General features: G+C 35.5%; 1 protein-coding gene and 1 pseudogene across 1 annotated transcript; one reads left to right on the top strand and one right to left on the bottom strand.

Annotated features, from left to right (window-relative positions):
• Positions 1 to 5505: 5505 nt before the first annotated feature.
• LOC145100690 (casein kinase 1-like) lies at positions 5506 to 8532 on the bottom strand. Its single transcript, XM_079037866.1, has 8 exons — positions 8417 to 8532; positions 8163 to 8298; positions 7087 to 7305; positions 6652 to 6708; positions 6321 to 6405; positions 6109 to 6235; positions 5800 to 5860; positions 5506 to 5701 (listed from the first exon to the last, which is right to left on the bottom strand). The coding sequence occupies exons 5-8, from the start codon at positions 6336 to 6338 to the stop codon at positions 5680 to 5682; spliced, it is 228 nt and encodes a 75-aa protein (XP_078893992.1). The 5' UTR covers positions 6339 to 6405; positions 6652 to 6708; positions 7087 to 7305; positions 8163 to 8298; positions 8417 to 8532; the 3' UTR covers positions 5506 to 5679.
• Positions 8533 to 10069: 1537 nt separating this feature from the next.
• On the top strand, positions 10070 to 10703 carry LOC145100691 (transcription factor LUX-like; annotated as a pseudogene).
• The last annotated feature ends 4080 nt before the right edge of the window (positions 10704 to 14783 follow it).

Here is a 14783-nt window from a genome sequence, read left to right as displayed (position 1 = left end):
CTTCCATCTAAAATGATAGAACAAAGCCTCTATGGAAAATAATACATGTTTATTATCATATGTTTGTGTCTAAGTCTTCCATGCCCAATGAAATATTCGCAAGGACAAAGGTCCGAATCATGAGAAACAAGGAACCTCAGCGATTAAGGTAGTATTGCATCTTCATCATAAAACTATCTAACTACAATGTTTGCAACGACAATCAAAAGAATAAACAAATAAAGATATTATAAATGGTTGTATTTATTTGGGTTTTATGTTTATAGTTGTATTGGCCAAAAACAGTTGTATATTGTTGTTTTTAATAAAAATGTTTTGTTTATTATTTACCCCTAGGTATAAGAAAATAATACTATTACATCTGAAAATAAATGAATTTATTTGTATTTCTTTTAAGTACACGTCAAAAATGTTAGAGGAGTGTATATTCTAGTGTTTTTACAAATAAATCAAAATATAATCATATAATGTTAGAACTAGGTGTAAGACCCATGTATTATATGAGTTCATTTTAGAGAAAAAAAAATGAAATTCTAAACATTTGAGAGCTTTGAATTTATAAGAAAAAATTAGAAAAATATTGAAATTAAAACTAAATTGTTTGTTTTTCTTTTAAATTAAACAAATAATTTAGATAAATAAATAAAGTAAACTAATGAAATTTTAATTTATAAAATTTGAAATTAGAAGGAAGTTAATTAATGAAATTGATATGTATTTATTATTACATTTATTGCAATTATTATATTTTAAATATTATGTGGAAATTAATAAAATAAAAAAACCACAAAATGCCATGTGGAAAAAAATTAATTGAAAATAACTATAAAATGACATGTGACCAAATAAATGAGAGTGTGACATGTGACAAACAGTTCTTTATTTATTAGGAAGGATTAAATGGAATTTTATTAAATACATTTTATATTATTACCATAAAATATACTATAATCATCATTTAGAATTTAATACAATATGAAGTTACTCTTATAATTATGGAAGGTAGTTAGTCTCATTAGAATCAATGAGCTTAATCTATAATTGGTACAAATGGTTTTAGAGTTCTCAGAATTGTTTGATCATGATTTATATTCCTACATAATAAACAACAAAAACATAAAATTAAAAATATCATGGTTGAACCATGGATCCTTGTTCATTGATTAAAAACAACAAATAATATATAGTAGGGTTTAATAAGAATACAATTATGATGTCAATAAGTTCAAGAACTCAAAGTATTGTTCTTCTAATGGAATCTCACACCTTGGCTTCAAGCAAGCAAGTTCCTTCTTGGTGACGATTGAAGTGGAGAAAGGAGATGGAGTGAGAGGCTTCAAATTAGGGTTTAGCTAAAGGAGCGTCCCTTGGTCTCGCATTCCTTATATAAGGAGGGAAAATCCTAGGAGCCTTTCTTAGCCTTTAAGTTTGATCAAATTACGGTAACATTACAATAATATAAACTTGAGACGATTATTGCATAAATGGACCTCTTAATTGATTTATATTTATTACGCAAATGACCCTCTTGCTTTTCTGGATGAGCCAAGTGTGTAACCCAAATTGGCATATGTAATTAGTAATTGTGTCGCGAACTTGTACTAATGAGCATATCTCTAATAGAATCATACTTGTACACGTCCCAACAATTATAAATAACTAACAAAATTACAAAGGGTATATCTTCCATGACAAGTACCGAGACCTTTAACCTTAAGGTTCGAACCAGTCCTCGGTAAGTAATCAAATATTATTATGTTCTTGATATCTAGATAAATGTGAGACGTGGAAATCTTGTCAATCTTAGAAGTTCATGATTTTGTTTCTCAATAAAGATTTACGGTGATCCAAACGATAAACTACATAATTGAATGATTCTCAATTCAGTCCGAGTATAATTATATATTTCTTGTCAGTGTTGAATCATTGAGCGGCGCATGGATATCACTTCTACAAAATGTTAGAAGGAACAAATGAACTTTGATTATACATACATTTACCCATTTGTTCTGTTATACCTAAGCGTACCTCGTATCGCTGCCAATTACAAGTAATATGTGAGGACGTCAAGGCATAATATACTATGCATAATTCCTATGTATCTCCATTTCAAGGACATAAGATATTACCATCTTAACATTACTTGTAAGAATATTTTAAAAGTAATTCTCTAAGTGTGGGTTACTCGTATACTTGATCTTTATCAAGTACATATGTATGTTCGTCACATATCTATGTTTTATCCATTAATATAGATAATCTATTGACACTCCTATATTAGTCTTAATTCAATATTTCTTTCCTTTGAAGAATGACCAACCATGGATATTCTGAATTATTACTCAAATGTGTTTGTAAAACATGCAAAATGGAATGAATTAACGAAAGTTATTGATCTCTAGAATATATTAAGCTCTTAATATAATAATCACTGTAATTTCAATACTATATAAGTTCCAAAACATCAAATCAAATGATAAATTAAGCTAATTAACTTGTAAATATAATGCAACTAGACCTACTATAAGAGTCATGCTTTGTCTGGGAAACAACTTGGTGAATGGATCAACCAAGTTTCGCTTAGAAGTAACTATGATATCAATAATGTTCAACAATTCTAAGTATACTTTGTGTGTGTGTATGTGTAACCACACCGATATATTTTTGATGAAACTCTTCATCCATATAATTTTTTTTCTCCATTAGTTTCAATATACTCAGTCTTGTGTATCTTACTTAGTATTCTTCCAAGCTACCGCTCCTCCTTTAGTAAGAACAGGAATCACGATTGTGAATATGAATTGTTTCTATTGGTTTGGAAGTCTACATCATGTAACTCATTACAATGATCTCTTCCTTTCTTGTAAAGGATCAAGGATATACTCAAATGTTAGAGATTTATCTTTATTCCAATCCTTTCGATTTTTCCACGATTTTCCTGATTCTATTCGTCATGATTGTTGGAAATTAACTATTCAGCGATATTTCTAATAATAGCAAGGTCCTTTTGGATTGGCCTTATAACTCAAATACCAATAAGGAAATGGAGAAAAATAAGTTATTAATTTATTAGTAATTAATAAATTTGTTAGAAATTATTTTAGAATAAATTAAATAGTTTTAATTAATTAAAGAGCTTGAATATTAATTAATTTCTAGAGATTAATTGGAATATTCTAGAACCTTCTAGAGAGGTGATATATATAGTTTTGAGAAGGCCTAGATAGGGATAAGATAGGTTTTGAATCAGATAAGGATTATCCTGGAGAATTTGAATATCTTAAAGATTTATCTACTACCTATAATTATACTGCAAGGGGCAAACCATAGCTGTTGATTCCTTCTGATTTTCGTCCACCTCACCCTTTCTTTCATAGAAGCCGAAAATCATAACCCCTCTCTTAGGGTTAGTGAATTTTGCAAAAGCCTAATCTAGGATTATTGTTTGTTGTCTTTTGGTGTTTGTGCTTCTGACTATATTAGCAGGATTCTACTTTGGGTCCTTCATCCATTTGATGTTCTGGCAGTTAGAAAGTGTAACATCCTATTCCAGATTGTGTTGTGATTTAAGGCCCGTGGGCCTTAATCCGAGTATGAGAAGACTTTGAGGCTCTGAAGGATGAAGGTTTAAGCCTTATTGGGATATGGGTAAGGTAGGTTGTGTGACAAAAGAGTTCGGTGTGTGCTTTAGAGCCCAAATGTATTGTTAAAGGCGCTGGTGCAGGCATTTTATGAATTTTAGGATCTGAGTTCGAGTGGGCATCAGGAAGAATAAGGTTGACAGAAGTGTAGAGTTTCTCGGATGTAAAGCTCGTCGGAAACAGACCTAGAACGAAAAGTGATATCACTTTAAAGTTTTGGCAATATTGGCCCCTAATGTAAATGGTTGACAAGTGGGTCCTATGCATGCATGGAATGCATGCATGTGAGCAGCTAGGTACGCCCAATGTAGCTTGGGTTACGCCCAACGTATGATGGGAAATGATCGCGGATGCTTTTTGGTGTACGCCCAGCGTACGTCCAAAGTCTCGAAACCCTAAAGTTAGGGTGTGCCTCTATATATAGAACATTATGGTTCGAACCCTAGTCTCCATGTTTGTTCCCCAACCTTAGAGAAGCCCTTGAACGCCTCATATCTTCTTCCTTGGGGAGATTTGATCTTCAAGAGGCTCATTTGGTGGTGTAAGCTTGGGATTTTCAAAGCAGGAAGTTGGCCAGGAAGAAATTGGGAGTTTGGAGTTCATGGATCTGGAATAACATCACCATTTGGAGCTCTTTTGAGGTATAAAGTTCATAACTTTATTTAAGAATGCATAGATCTTGTGTAGTGAAGTTTTGGAGTTGTTTTGGTCCCAAGTTTGGACCTTTATGTTGGAATCTTGTTTTTGAGCTTAGGGTTGCCACCCTCAGAGCTAAAAGGGTCCCATAAGCAGTAAAGTTTCAATCCTGATGATCCTAATGAGTTCATGCATGATATCTAGCCCTTATTATGGAAGTATGTTGTTGCCTTTTGAGTTTGAGCTTATTTGGTGGGTTGCAAGTCACCAAGATTATGACTTTAAGGATTAAGAGGATGATAAGGACTTGGAGCTAAATTTGTAGTCTCTGGAATGAAGTAATAAGCACTTAATCGAAAAAGGGCTTCTCAGGAAGGTTACGCTGAGCGTTCGTGCAGGTACGCCCAACATACTTGCCATCAAGTCAGTACGCTTAGCGTACATAGGTGTACGCACTGTGTAAACTTGTCTGTGTTGGACTTTGTGTTTTGGGCCATGCTTTGGGCCATGTTTTGGGCTGATGGGCCATCAATAGTCTGAAGTTATGGGCTAAGGATATATTTAGGCTTGGGGTGAGGCCCATTAGAGGGAGTGAGCCCAGTTTAGCAAAGTGGGCCTTTAGTGGGCTTGGGGAGTTTATCTAATGTTGGGCCTGCCATTTAGATTGAGAATTGGGCCTTGATGGGCCCAATGGGTTTTAGATCATTAATGGGCTGGTCAGTGGGCTACCTCTAGATCTAAAGAGTGAGCACTACTAGAAAAACAGCCTTTTACGACGCTCATTGCACGTCGTAAAAGGCTCAGACGACGCGCAAATGCGCGTCAAGGAAGACCCTGTCATAAAGAGAGGTGACGCACTTTTGTGCGTCATCTATAGACGACGCGCGTTTACGACGCGCGTTTACGACACGCAATGCGTATCAAGGAAGGCACTGTCATAAAGGAAGACGACACGCATTCACGTGTCGTAACCTTACGATGCGCGTGTTAATGACACGCAATGCGTATCAAGAAAGGTCATGTCATAAATGAAGATGACACACATTTTTGCGTATCATAATTTTAAATGTTTTAAAAAAATATTATTTATAGATTTACTTATTTTCAAATTAAGTTTGTATTTAATGTTTCATAATAGAAAATAAAATATCATATACAAAAAATAGAATCCATTGCATAAATTTAATGTCATACAATTCTATTTCTTACAATATATAAATTTGCATCTAATCTACTATGTACATCAAATTCCAACTAAGTAAAGTTGCATCTTGCCTTTCATAATTCTTTACTCACAACATCCTTAACATTCTCTGAAGATCTATGCCTTGATTGATGATCACCATGCAAGCTGCTACTAGAACCATTTCTTCTAGTAAATGACTCAACTGTCCTTGAGAATCTATCTCGAACCTCTTGTTTCACTAAAATGGTATAAAATTAACAACCATTAAGATTTCCTTCTCATTAAAATAAAAAAATTAATACAAGTATATTAAGTAAAAAACAAAGCTAAACAAACCTGGGGTCCTTTTTGCTTTCTCTGCTGATATTCCAGTGTTCAATGGCAATTTTGTAGTTGTCTGCTCATAATAAAGATAAATAAATATTTCAGAAAAGATAGAAAATTAACAAACAAATAACTTACCCTTCCTCTAGAACTGGAGCCCACATGGGGATACTTTAACATGGTCCAGTCAAATATATAGTCAAACTGAAACTGAATAAAGAAAGTTTGACACATGAACACTTCTTGTTCAATATACTGATACGTATTTAAGAAAATAATATACAACAATATAATTATTTAAAAAATATAAATAAATTCTACCTTCTCTAGTGAAAAGTTCACGGAAAAGCCTCTTCAAGTAAGAATAATCTGGTTTGTCCTCAAATCGCAAAGATCGACAATAATGGAAATATTGTATGAATTCAGTAGGAGAAGATTTGCAAAGCACCTGTAAGGTAAAAGTAAATAAATAAAATAAAACTTAAAGAGAATAAGTACTTAAAAGTATATTTGCTCTAAATGATAGTCAATACCTCAATGAGGGTAAGCATCTTTTTTTCACTAATTTTATCATATTTCTGCTTCTTGGTGCCAACTTTTAACCCCTGCCATGGAAGGCTACAACAACATACACATATTTCATAACATAAGCTCAGATGATGATGTATAAGACTATATTCCACAGATTTTAGATTTTTAGTCATTTCACCTAAGATTCATAGATTTCATCACAGATAAGTCACAGATTAAATACATTCAACTGATTCAAGTATACAGATAAAATACATACAATTATACAGATTAAACACAAATTTTGACAAAAGCTAAGTGTGTGTACTGAGAGGGGAAAGTCGACAACTGTACCTGAAGTGTGTGGCCGAACGAAAATCTCAAAATAGATGGAGTTGGAGAGTGGGGAGCCTGTCGAATGTCGAGATAAAAGGCAAAGGCACAAAGCTCTTACGAATTATTGTAACGAATGGTAACATAAATGGTAACATGTTTGGAATTGTAACGAATTATTGATGTAATTTCTGTTCTGCATATTTACATTTTTGGTCCCAAAAAAGTTTTTTCTCTTGCATTTTGGTCCTTGTTTAAGGCTCTTGTAACGCTTTTGGTCCTTGTTCCAAGTAAATCTGACTACTTTTGTCCCCATGTATAGCTAAAATTTTCAATTTTTGTCCCAAAAGTATAGCCATTTTACTCTGAACAAATACAAAAACATTACAGGAATGTAATTTACTCTAAAAATTATAATACTTAAATTAGAATTAAAATTTTAAGTAAAAAACAAACCTTGGGATTAGTTGAAAGAAGACACCAATATATATAAGCCCGATCACGAAGACCTGGATTGTCAAATGGAGATTGAACATTTGGGTACATAGCAGAAGGCATATCTAATAAAGGTACTGGTGATGCCACCATGCCAGCTGGCTGTGGATGGTAAAATTTACATGTGACCCCAAACTTACTTTGCCCTGTTTTCACATAGTATGAACACTCTTTTTCACCCTATGACAAAAAAAATCTTCAAGGTCAAATGGATGAAACAGAAAGACTGAATGGGACCGGACAAGCAACAGAACATAGTTTCAAAAAAGATAACATTTTAATTTTTTTTAACAAAACCAAATAAAGTCCAATTGATTACACTAGCCTATCCACCTTTTATAATGATCTACCCAACAATAATTGAATAACAGAATATGAAACCAATATACATACAATCATGATCCATAAAGAGAGTGTAAGTGTGTGGGGTGAAGAGATGAGGATAAAATCCATGTATATATATATATATATATATATATATATATATATATATATATATATGTATGTATATATATGCACACACATTTAGAAAAGTGAAAAGGAATTGAGGCTCAAAATTGAAAGCATCTCATCCAAACAATGGAAAATCTTAAAAAAAAAATCCACTTTCCTTCCCCCTGAACAACAAGAACCACCATTATATTATCCCACCCAAAATTCGGATCTTGAAACAGAGAGAGATTAACATGCTTAGAAAACACTGAAATATAACTATTGAATGCTTATGTCATTTCACTCCAAAAAGAAAAGTTTCATATAATGTCACTTGAAGATTTTGTGTTGTAGCTTAAAGGCATAAATTAAGGTATCCACAAACTTACCAAAAAAAATTTTATAGTATATTTTGTTCTGGAATCAACTTGTTGTCCTTGATGTTAGGGACTAACCTTCCATCACGTCACTTCTAGGCAGTTATTTTCCACTTATATCTAGTGTAAATCATACGAGATAAGTTTTGAAGATAACAAAAACAAAAACAGTAATAAGTGTATTTATCTCTCACTATAATCATGATCACAATCACGAAAAAAACAAACCTCGAGATCATTTTTTGTGGTCCTTCAGTTGGTTCTTTCAAAATATTCACCAATTATCCAAATCATTGATGCCTTAGCCTCTGATTTATCTAATGTATCCAAACTCTCACAAAGTGTGGCTATAATCGATTCATATCTGAAACAAAAGATTGGATTAAAAAGTTATATTTTGGAATACAAAGGTTCTAGAAACTTACGTGTTGGGTATCTTCTGAAAATGTCTTTGATGACTATAAATGAAATAAGGTGAATACCTGAATTCGTCCTTCTGGTGGCAACTGCTGCAAGCAGTTAGCGAAAGCTCCATAATCGCCATATTGAGAAGTGTCTTTCTTTGCAGATGCAAATAGTCTAGCAACCGCTACATCCGGGGTGTCGTTTTACTGTTAAATTACGAAAATACCCTTGTTTGTTATTTGGACTTTGGGCAAACTGAAATTAATAAAAAGATGAAAGTTTTAGCTTTGATGTAGTATCGGTGCCAAAAGGAGAACGTAATTTCCCGTAATGTTGTGAAGCTATTTTAAGAAAGAAAGCTATTTTGAGACCACAAAGGAACAAATTCCCGTAATGATAACAGAGGACCTGTTCCCGGGAGTATTGTGGCAAGAACTGTTAGACAAATTGAGACCACAAAGGAACATATTCAGTTGGTTGGGCTATCTGCAACGCTTCCCAATTATGATGATGTTGTGTTATTTATGCGATTTGACTTGGAGAAAGGCCTATTTCATTTTGACAATAGTTACAGACCTTGCCCACTTGCTCAACAATATATTGGAATTAAAGTAAAGAAGCCATTAAAGAGATTTCAGTTGATGAATGATATTTGTTATGAAAAGGTGATTGGAGTGTCTGGAAAGCATCAGGTGCTTATATTTGAAAAGAGGATTCTAGTTAGCCGAGAAAACCTTGAACTTGTGAAAAATGATAAACAAAAGGATCTGGAGTGTCCAAACCCCACTACGCCAATTTCACGGGATTAAAAATGACATTCTGATGACGCTAGAGAAGAAGGATCTGGCAAGGGAAAGATATTATGATCTGTCATCATAGGAGCTGGGAGAGCTTGTTCAAGCCCCCAAATTAGGGAGAAAGCTTCACAAGTGCATTCACCAATTCCCAAAGCTTAATCTTGCAGCACATGTTCAACCAATCACCCGCACGGTTTCACCAGAAGCAAACTGCACCATAAATAAAACATAAATCGTATGTTGTTTATATTATAATCAAATAAAGCCTAAAATAAAAGCATCAAACTGAATAAAAAAGGGGAAATTGAAAAGTAGGAGTAGTTGATACCATAAAGTCAGATTGCTGCTGCTAATCTACTACAACCCACATCAGAAGCCATTAAACTTAAGGAAAAATGAAGCATTAAGCCCCAAAAGAATGAATAATAGTGCAATATGTTGAAAGAATCCAAGAGTACCATTGTTCCTTAAGGGAATGTGACCTCTGGGGCCTGCTCATCGAATAGAGTATCAAAAGGATCAAGATTGGGTTTCCTACTAAATTAGAAAACTGAATAAATAGCAGAAATACCCTGTTGGATAAACTGCTTCCCACCAAAGAATTTAGTGTAGCCTTGAGATCCCTAATTGTTAGTAATTAAGAGGAGTGAAAATGAAGTGGTAAGAGAAAATGTAAAATCATAAGCTTCTTCTTAGCTAATACAAGGAGAGGTGGACGCAGAGGGGAAACTAGCAACACAAGACGAAGCCAACACAAAAGATTGAGAATTTAATTAGGGAAAATAATTGAAGTAGCCAACAAGTCGATTTAATTACCTATTTTGCAGTCTTTTAGGAGCTTTCAAGAGTCTTCTCGAGCCCTAAATTTCTCTAATCTCTGAATCCTACTCCAAAATTGTTATTCAGGGCATTTAATTCGTTGAAATCGGTTCAACTTACTTACCAATTTATTGCTATGGGAGAGGAAGTCAGAATTACTGACTACGATGTCAGCGGTGGAGATGACGATGACCGAGTTTCAGAGTGGGAGGCCGGGTTGTCGAACGTCGATCTGACTCAAGACGGTTATGGAAGGTGAGGATACCGTCGATCTGACTCAAGACAATTCCGATTCGAGGAGATTACACAGAGTTAACAGCGGCGGCGCTAGCGGTGGAGCTGGAGGGGAAGCTGACTCCGCTTTGCGAGCCGATGATTCTTCCATAATGTTGTTGAAAAGGGTTCGTTTGGTTTGGACTCCTCAACTACACAAGCGATTTGTGGAGGTTGTTGGGCATTTAGGAGTGAAGAACATTGTTCCTAAAACGATTGTGCAGATGATGAACGTTGAAGGATTGACCAGAGAGAACGTCGCCAGTCATTTACAGAAGTATAGGCTTTATGTAAAACAGATGCACGGATCATCTAACGAAGGGCCATCTTCTTCCGATCCTTTGTTCGCTTCCGCTATTGTTCCCAAGAGGTTTCACGATTCAGATTAGCAGATATTACATAAATTTTTGGGGTAGAATTCAGAGATTGGGGGTACAAGAGAAACGATCGTTATTCTTCGATAGAAATGTTCACGATTTTGTGTGGAATGAATGTGGAAAAAAAGCCCTAGTTGTGAAAAAGCCCTAGTTGCTTATCAGGAGGAATTAGTGAACGCGCGTTATTAAAAAAATTATAAAGCGACGTCCTTACACGATACACACTTTACGAAAGGTGCCCTCCGTGTTTTTTTTTGCGATGACACTAACTCCAGGCACGCACAAATGCGTGTCTTCTATCTTTTAAATTTTAGAAGAGATGACATTATTTTTAGGGCGCACGCTTTTGCGTATCGTCAATCACTGCGTATCATTGTTTGCGCGTCATTAAAGGGCTATTTTCTAGTAGTGGAGAAATCGACTTAGTACCTAATTGGGATAATTATGGGCTTTGGCACAGAGTTAGAGGCCACAACAACATGACTATAGGTTGTTCATCATATGAGGTGAGTCTTCTCACTATACGTTACCTAGAGTGGTATTTATATGTGATCGGAAGGTCTTATGTATTGATATAGTTATGTGACTTTATGTGATATGTATATGTCGTATGTTTGGGACCGGAAGGTCAACAAAGTTAAGGCCGGAAGGCAATTATAGTTATGGCCGGAAGGCAGTCAGAGTTTGGGCCGGAAGGCAAATCATGGTAGGGCCGGAAGGTCTACCAGAGTTGTGGGACCGGAAGATCCCACTGAGACACATTGACCAGAAGGTCTTACAGAGTTATAGCCTCGAGTGGCTAATATGTGTATGTGGTATTTTGGGGAACTCACTAAACTTCATGCTTACCATGTTATGTGTTATGTGTTTCAGGTTCTTATCAGGATCGCGGGGAGGCGGCGGCTCGATTGTACACACAAGAGAAAAGAGTAACGAATGGGGATCCTAGATTTTTATAATTTCTTTTGAAAACTATTTTAAAATATTTTATGACATCAAAACTTGAGATTTTGAAAACTATTATATGTGATGTTGGTAAATTTTCAATAGAAAATTTTGTTTGAAAATTTACGGTGTTACAAGTTGGTATCAGAGCCTTGGTTTGAGGGATTCGGATACACCTTCGGGTATGTATGGACTCAAACTGAGGATTTGAGAAAATTTTTCAAAAGGATTTTTTCTAAAAATGAGTAAAGGAATTTTAAGAGAAAGAGGAATCGAGCAGTGTGTACGATCAGCCAGCGCCCAAACAGTGATTTCCCAAAATACCCTTACTTATGTGTTATAAGTTGTTATGAGATATGTTATGCATGATAGAGAGTAGGCTAGGTATTTCATATTTTAGGACTAGAGTGGCATGATTTGTGATGCCTTAGCCTAGGAGTTACTGCTATCTATGATTTTCTTTTGACTATGTGCGGAATAAGGCTATCCAGCAGGAAACCATTTTAGAGAGGGATCTGAGTGGAGGAGTAATCTAGGATAGATACCTAGATGAGCATTTGTGGAGCCTACTGAGATAGTAGTCAGATGCCCGCAAGGGGTGGAGTTGCTTGAGCTCGGTGATACCTTTTAAGTACGAGTATAGCAAGCAGATTTGTAACCTAGAATGGTTATACGTGATGATAGAGATTATTCGATGCCCGAATGTTGCTTGCTTCATGATTTGTGGAACTTTCGGTGATGGGAGTCAGCTACTAAGTGAATATGACGATATTCAGGAGGTAGATGGATGACATTATTAGGAGTTCTTCAGAAGCTGATGGAAAAGAAGTGTGAGCACCTAGGAAGAGCCTAGGGGATGACCGTGGTCAGATGAGTGCGCTAACCGGGTAGAGCATTTCGCTAGGGAGCTGTGACAACCTGAAATTTATTCCGTGACTATAACTCGTTTCTGTCAATAAAACTCGTCTTTACCAAATTGTTCTGTTAACATTTTGGATTAGGTTATTTAAATTGATACTTTTATTATGACTTCATGAGTGTCCAAACACATTAGAAACACGTGAAACACCCTCGATATTCTTTTTAAAAGTTTCTAATTCACGACCACGTCGGTATCGGGTAGATTTCCACCGGGACAAAAAATCAAACCCTTTATAAGGGTGAGTGGACTTCATTTGAAGCCTTTTCCCACTCATAACACACACACACACACACACTCTCTCTCTCTACTCTCTCTCTTTAAGCCAATTTTGATCCAAAAACACCTCTTTCAAGCTCCAAACTTGTAAGTAATCTATCCTGGCTTGTTGCTTAGCTTGTTTAGCATACAAATCCGTGTTTAAATCATGAAAATGTATAAAAATCATGTGTTTACGGCCCTACAACAGCCCCAAACCGTAAACACCCTTAAATGGGGTTTTGGAGCCCCAAAACCCTTCCAAATCACTCCTAGTGCTTAGCTATGACTTAAGGGATTGCATGAATGGACTTAGAACACCAAAATCTTGTCATTTGGGGAGTAAACATGAGTTTACAGCCCAAGAACATTCTTGGACCGTAAACACTCATTCATAGGCCGTAAACATCTTTTAAGGTGTTAAATTGCCCCTTAAACACCTCCTATGGCTTGGGGTAATGTCTAGAATCGACCACCATCGAAGTAGGGACCTTAATCTTGAAAGAAAACATGAACATAAAGGGATTATAGCCATAAAACCCCAAGGGAATGGTTCTTTGGCCGTAAACTCCCTTAAGGAGGTCAAATGGTGCCCTAACTTTCCCTTATGACTTGGATTAATGCACAGAACCTTGTATTCTTTCATTTGAGACCCCAAATCATGCAAGAAAGGGCCAAGTAAGAGTTTATGGCCGTAAAATCTATGTTTACATCCGTGAACTCCTCAAAGTGATCAGTTGAAGCCTTAGTCACTTCCTATGCCCTAGAATTGAACCTAGCCTAATTCCACAAGTGTTGTAAGACCTTTAAACATCCAAGAACACACCACCCATGAGTTTACGGCCGTAAACTCATGGGGATATGGTCTATGGGTCGTAATCTCCCCTAAGAGTTTACTCTTGAAGAGTAAACTCCCTATCTAGGTCATACACTCCTTGGATGCAACCCGTATCATTCCTAACACTTGAGATAAGGTGTTTTCGCGCATCAGAGTGTATCATCTTACTTAATTAGTAGTTCAAAGTCTAATTAGATACAATTATGTATCTCCTTATGTTACATAGGAACCTCGCGCGTGTTCAAGCCTTAAACTGATACTTAGCATCCTACCCGACACATTTCTCGTCTGGTGAGTTCATACCCCTACACTTTTCTGAGTTTTTCATGTTTTCAGGGGGGGGGGGGGGAATACAAGAAAATAATAAAGGTTTCCGAAACTTAAAACTGATGTGATTATACAATTTTCTGACAAACCTTTAAATACTTAATCCCTTTCGTAATATGCGGAGCATAAGGGAGATTTTCGGAATATAATTACATAGTTTTCAAAATAGCGTGGGAACTTATCAAACCATTCAAATTATTATGGGAATAATTTGGGATCTTTATTATTTGTTTTACGGATTCAGATTTCATGCAAAGTCAATATATAAACTATGTCTGATTTAGTTTATCCATGTTTAATCTAGAGTATCATGCTAAATAATTACTTTGTATTTAATTATTTATACTCTACTTTGTTCCAAACGATTTCGAAACTCGATAACGACCAATTATCCCATGAATTAGTTAATACTAGCTTGTGAGAATGTCTTCGTTATACCCTTCGGGGTACCAATAAATCCTCTCCGGAAGTATAACTAGAGTCTCCTGGAGGGAGAACGTGAAATTTGTGGATAAATCTATTCGGGACTGACAATCCCACACCTAAAATGCTAGCTACAGTTAGGCGGGCACGCCTGGGGTGACAAATTTTGGAATTGAATGACGCCTGAAGAACGTCAAGGAGGTCACGGGTCAAATCATTATGGTTATACGACTCACAATATGTATTAAACTAACTAACTTTATTCACAGATTCCTTTCTTTCTTCTATAGTTTTATGTATTAACACTACCTACTTATTAGTTTTATATACGTGTTAAAACTAATGTACTTTTCAAGGATAACCAGGCTTCAGAAAACTTCACTTAAATGCTACAAGTATGGTTGATACTTTTACACTTCATTCCGAATCGATAACCAACCACCAACTTTTAAGGAAAATAAGGGTTTT

The sequence above is a fragment of the Lactuca serriola genome, chromosome 4 (assembly GCF_051521515.1).
Source record: "Lactuca serriola cultivar US96UC23 chromosome 4, Lser_US96UC23_V15, whole genome shotgun sequence".
Classification (NCBI taxonomy): domain Eukaryota; kingdom Viridiplantae; phylum Streptophyta; class Magnoliopsida; order Asterales; family Asteraceae; genus Lactuca; species Lactuca serriola.
This window is presented reverse-complemented; position numbering and strand designations above follow the sequence as displayed.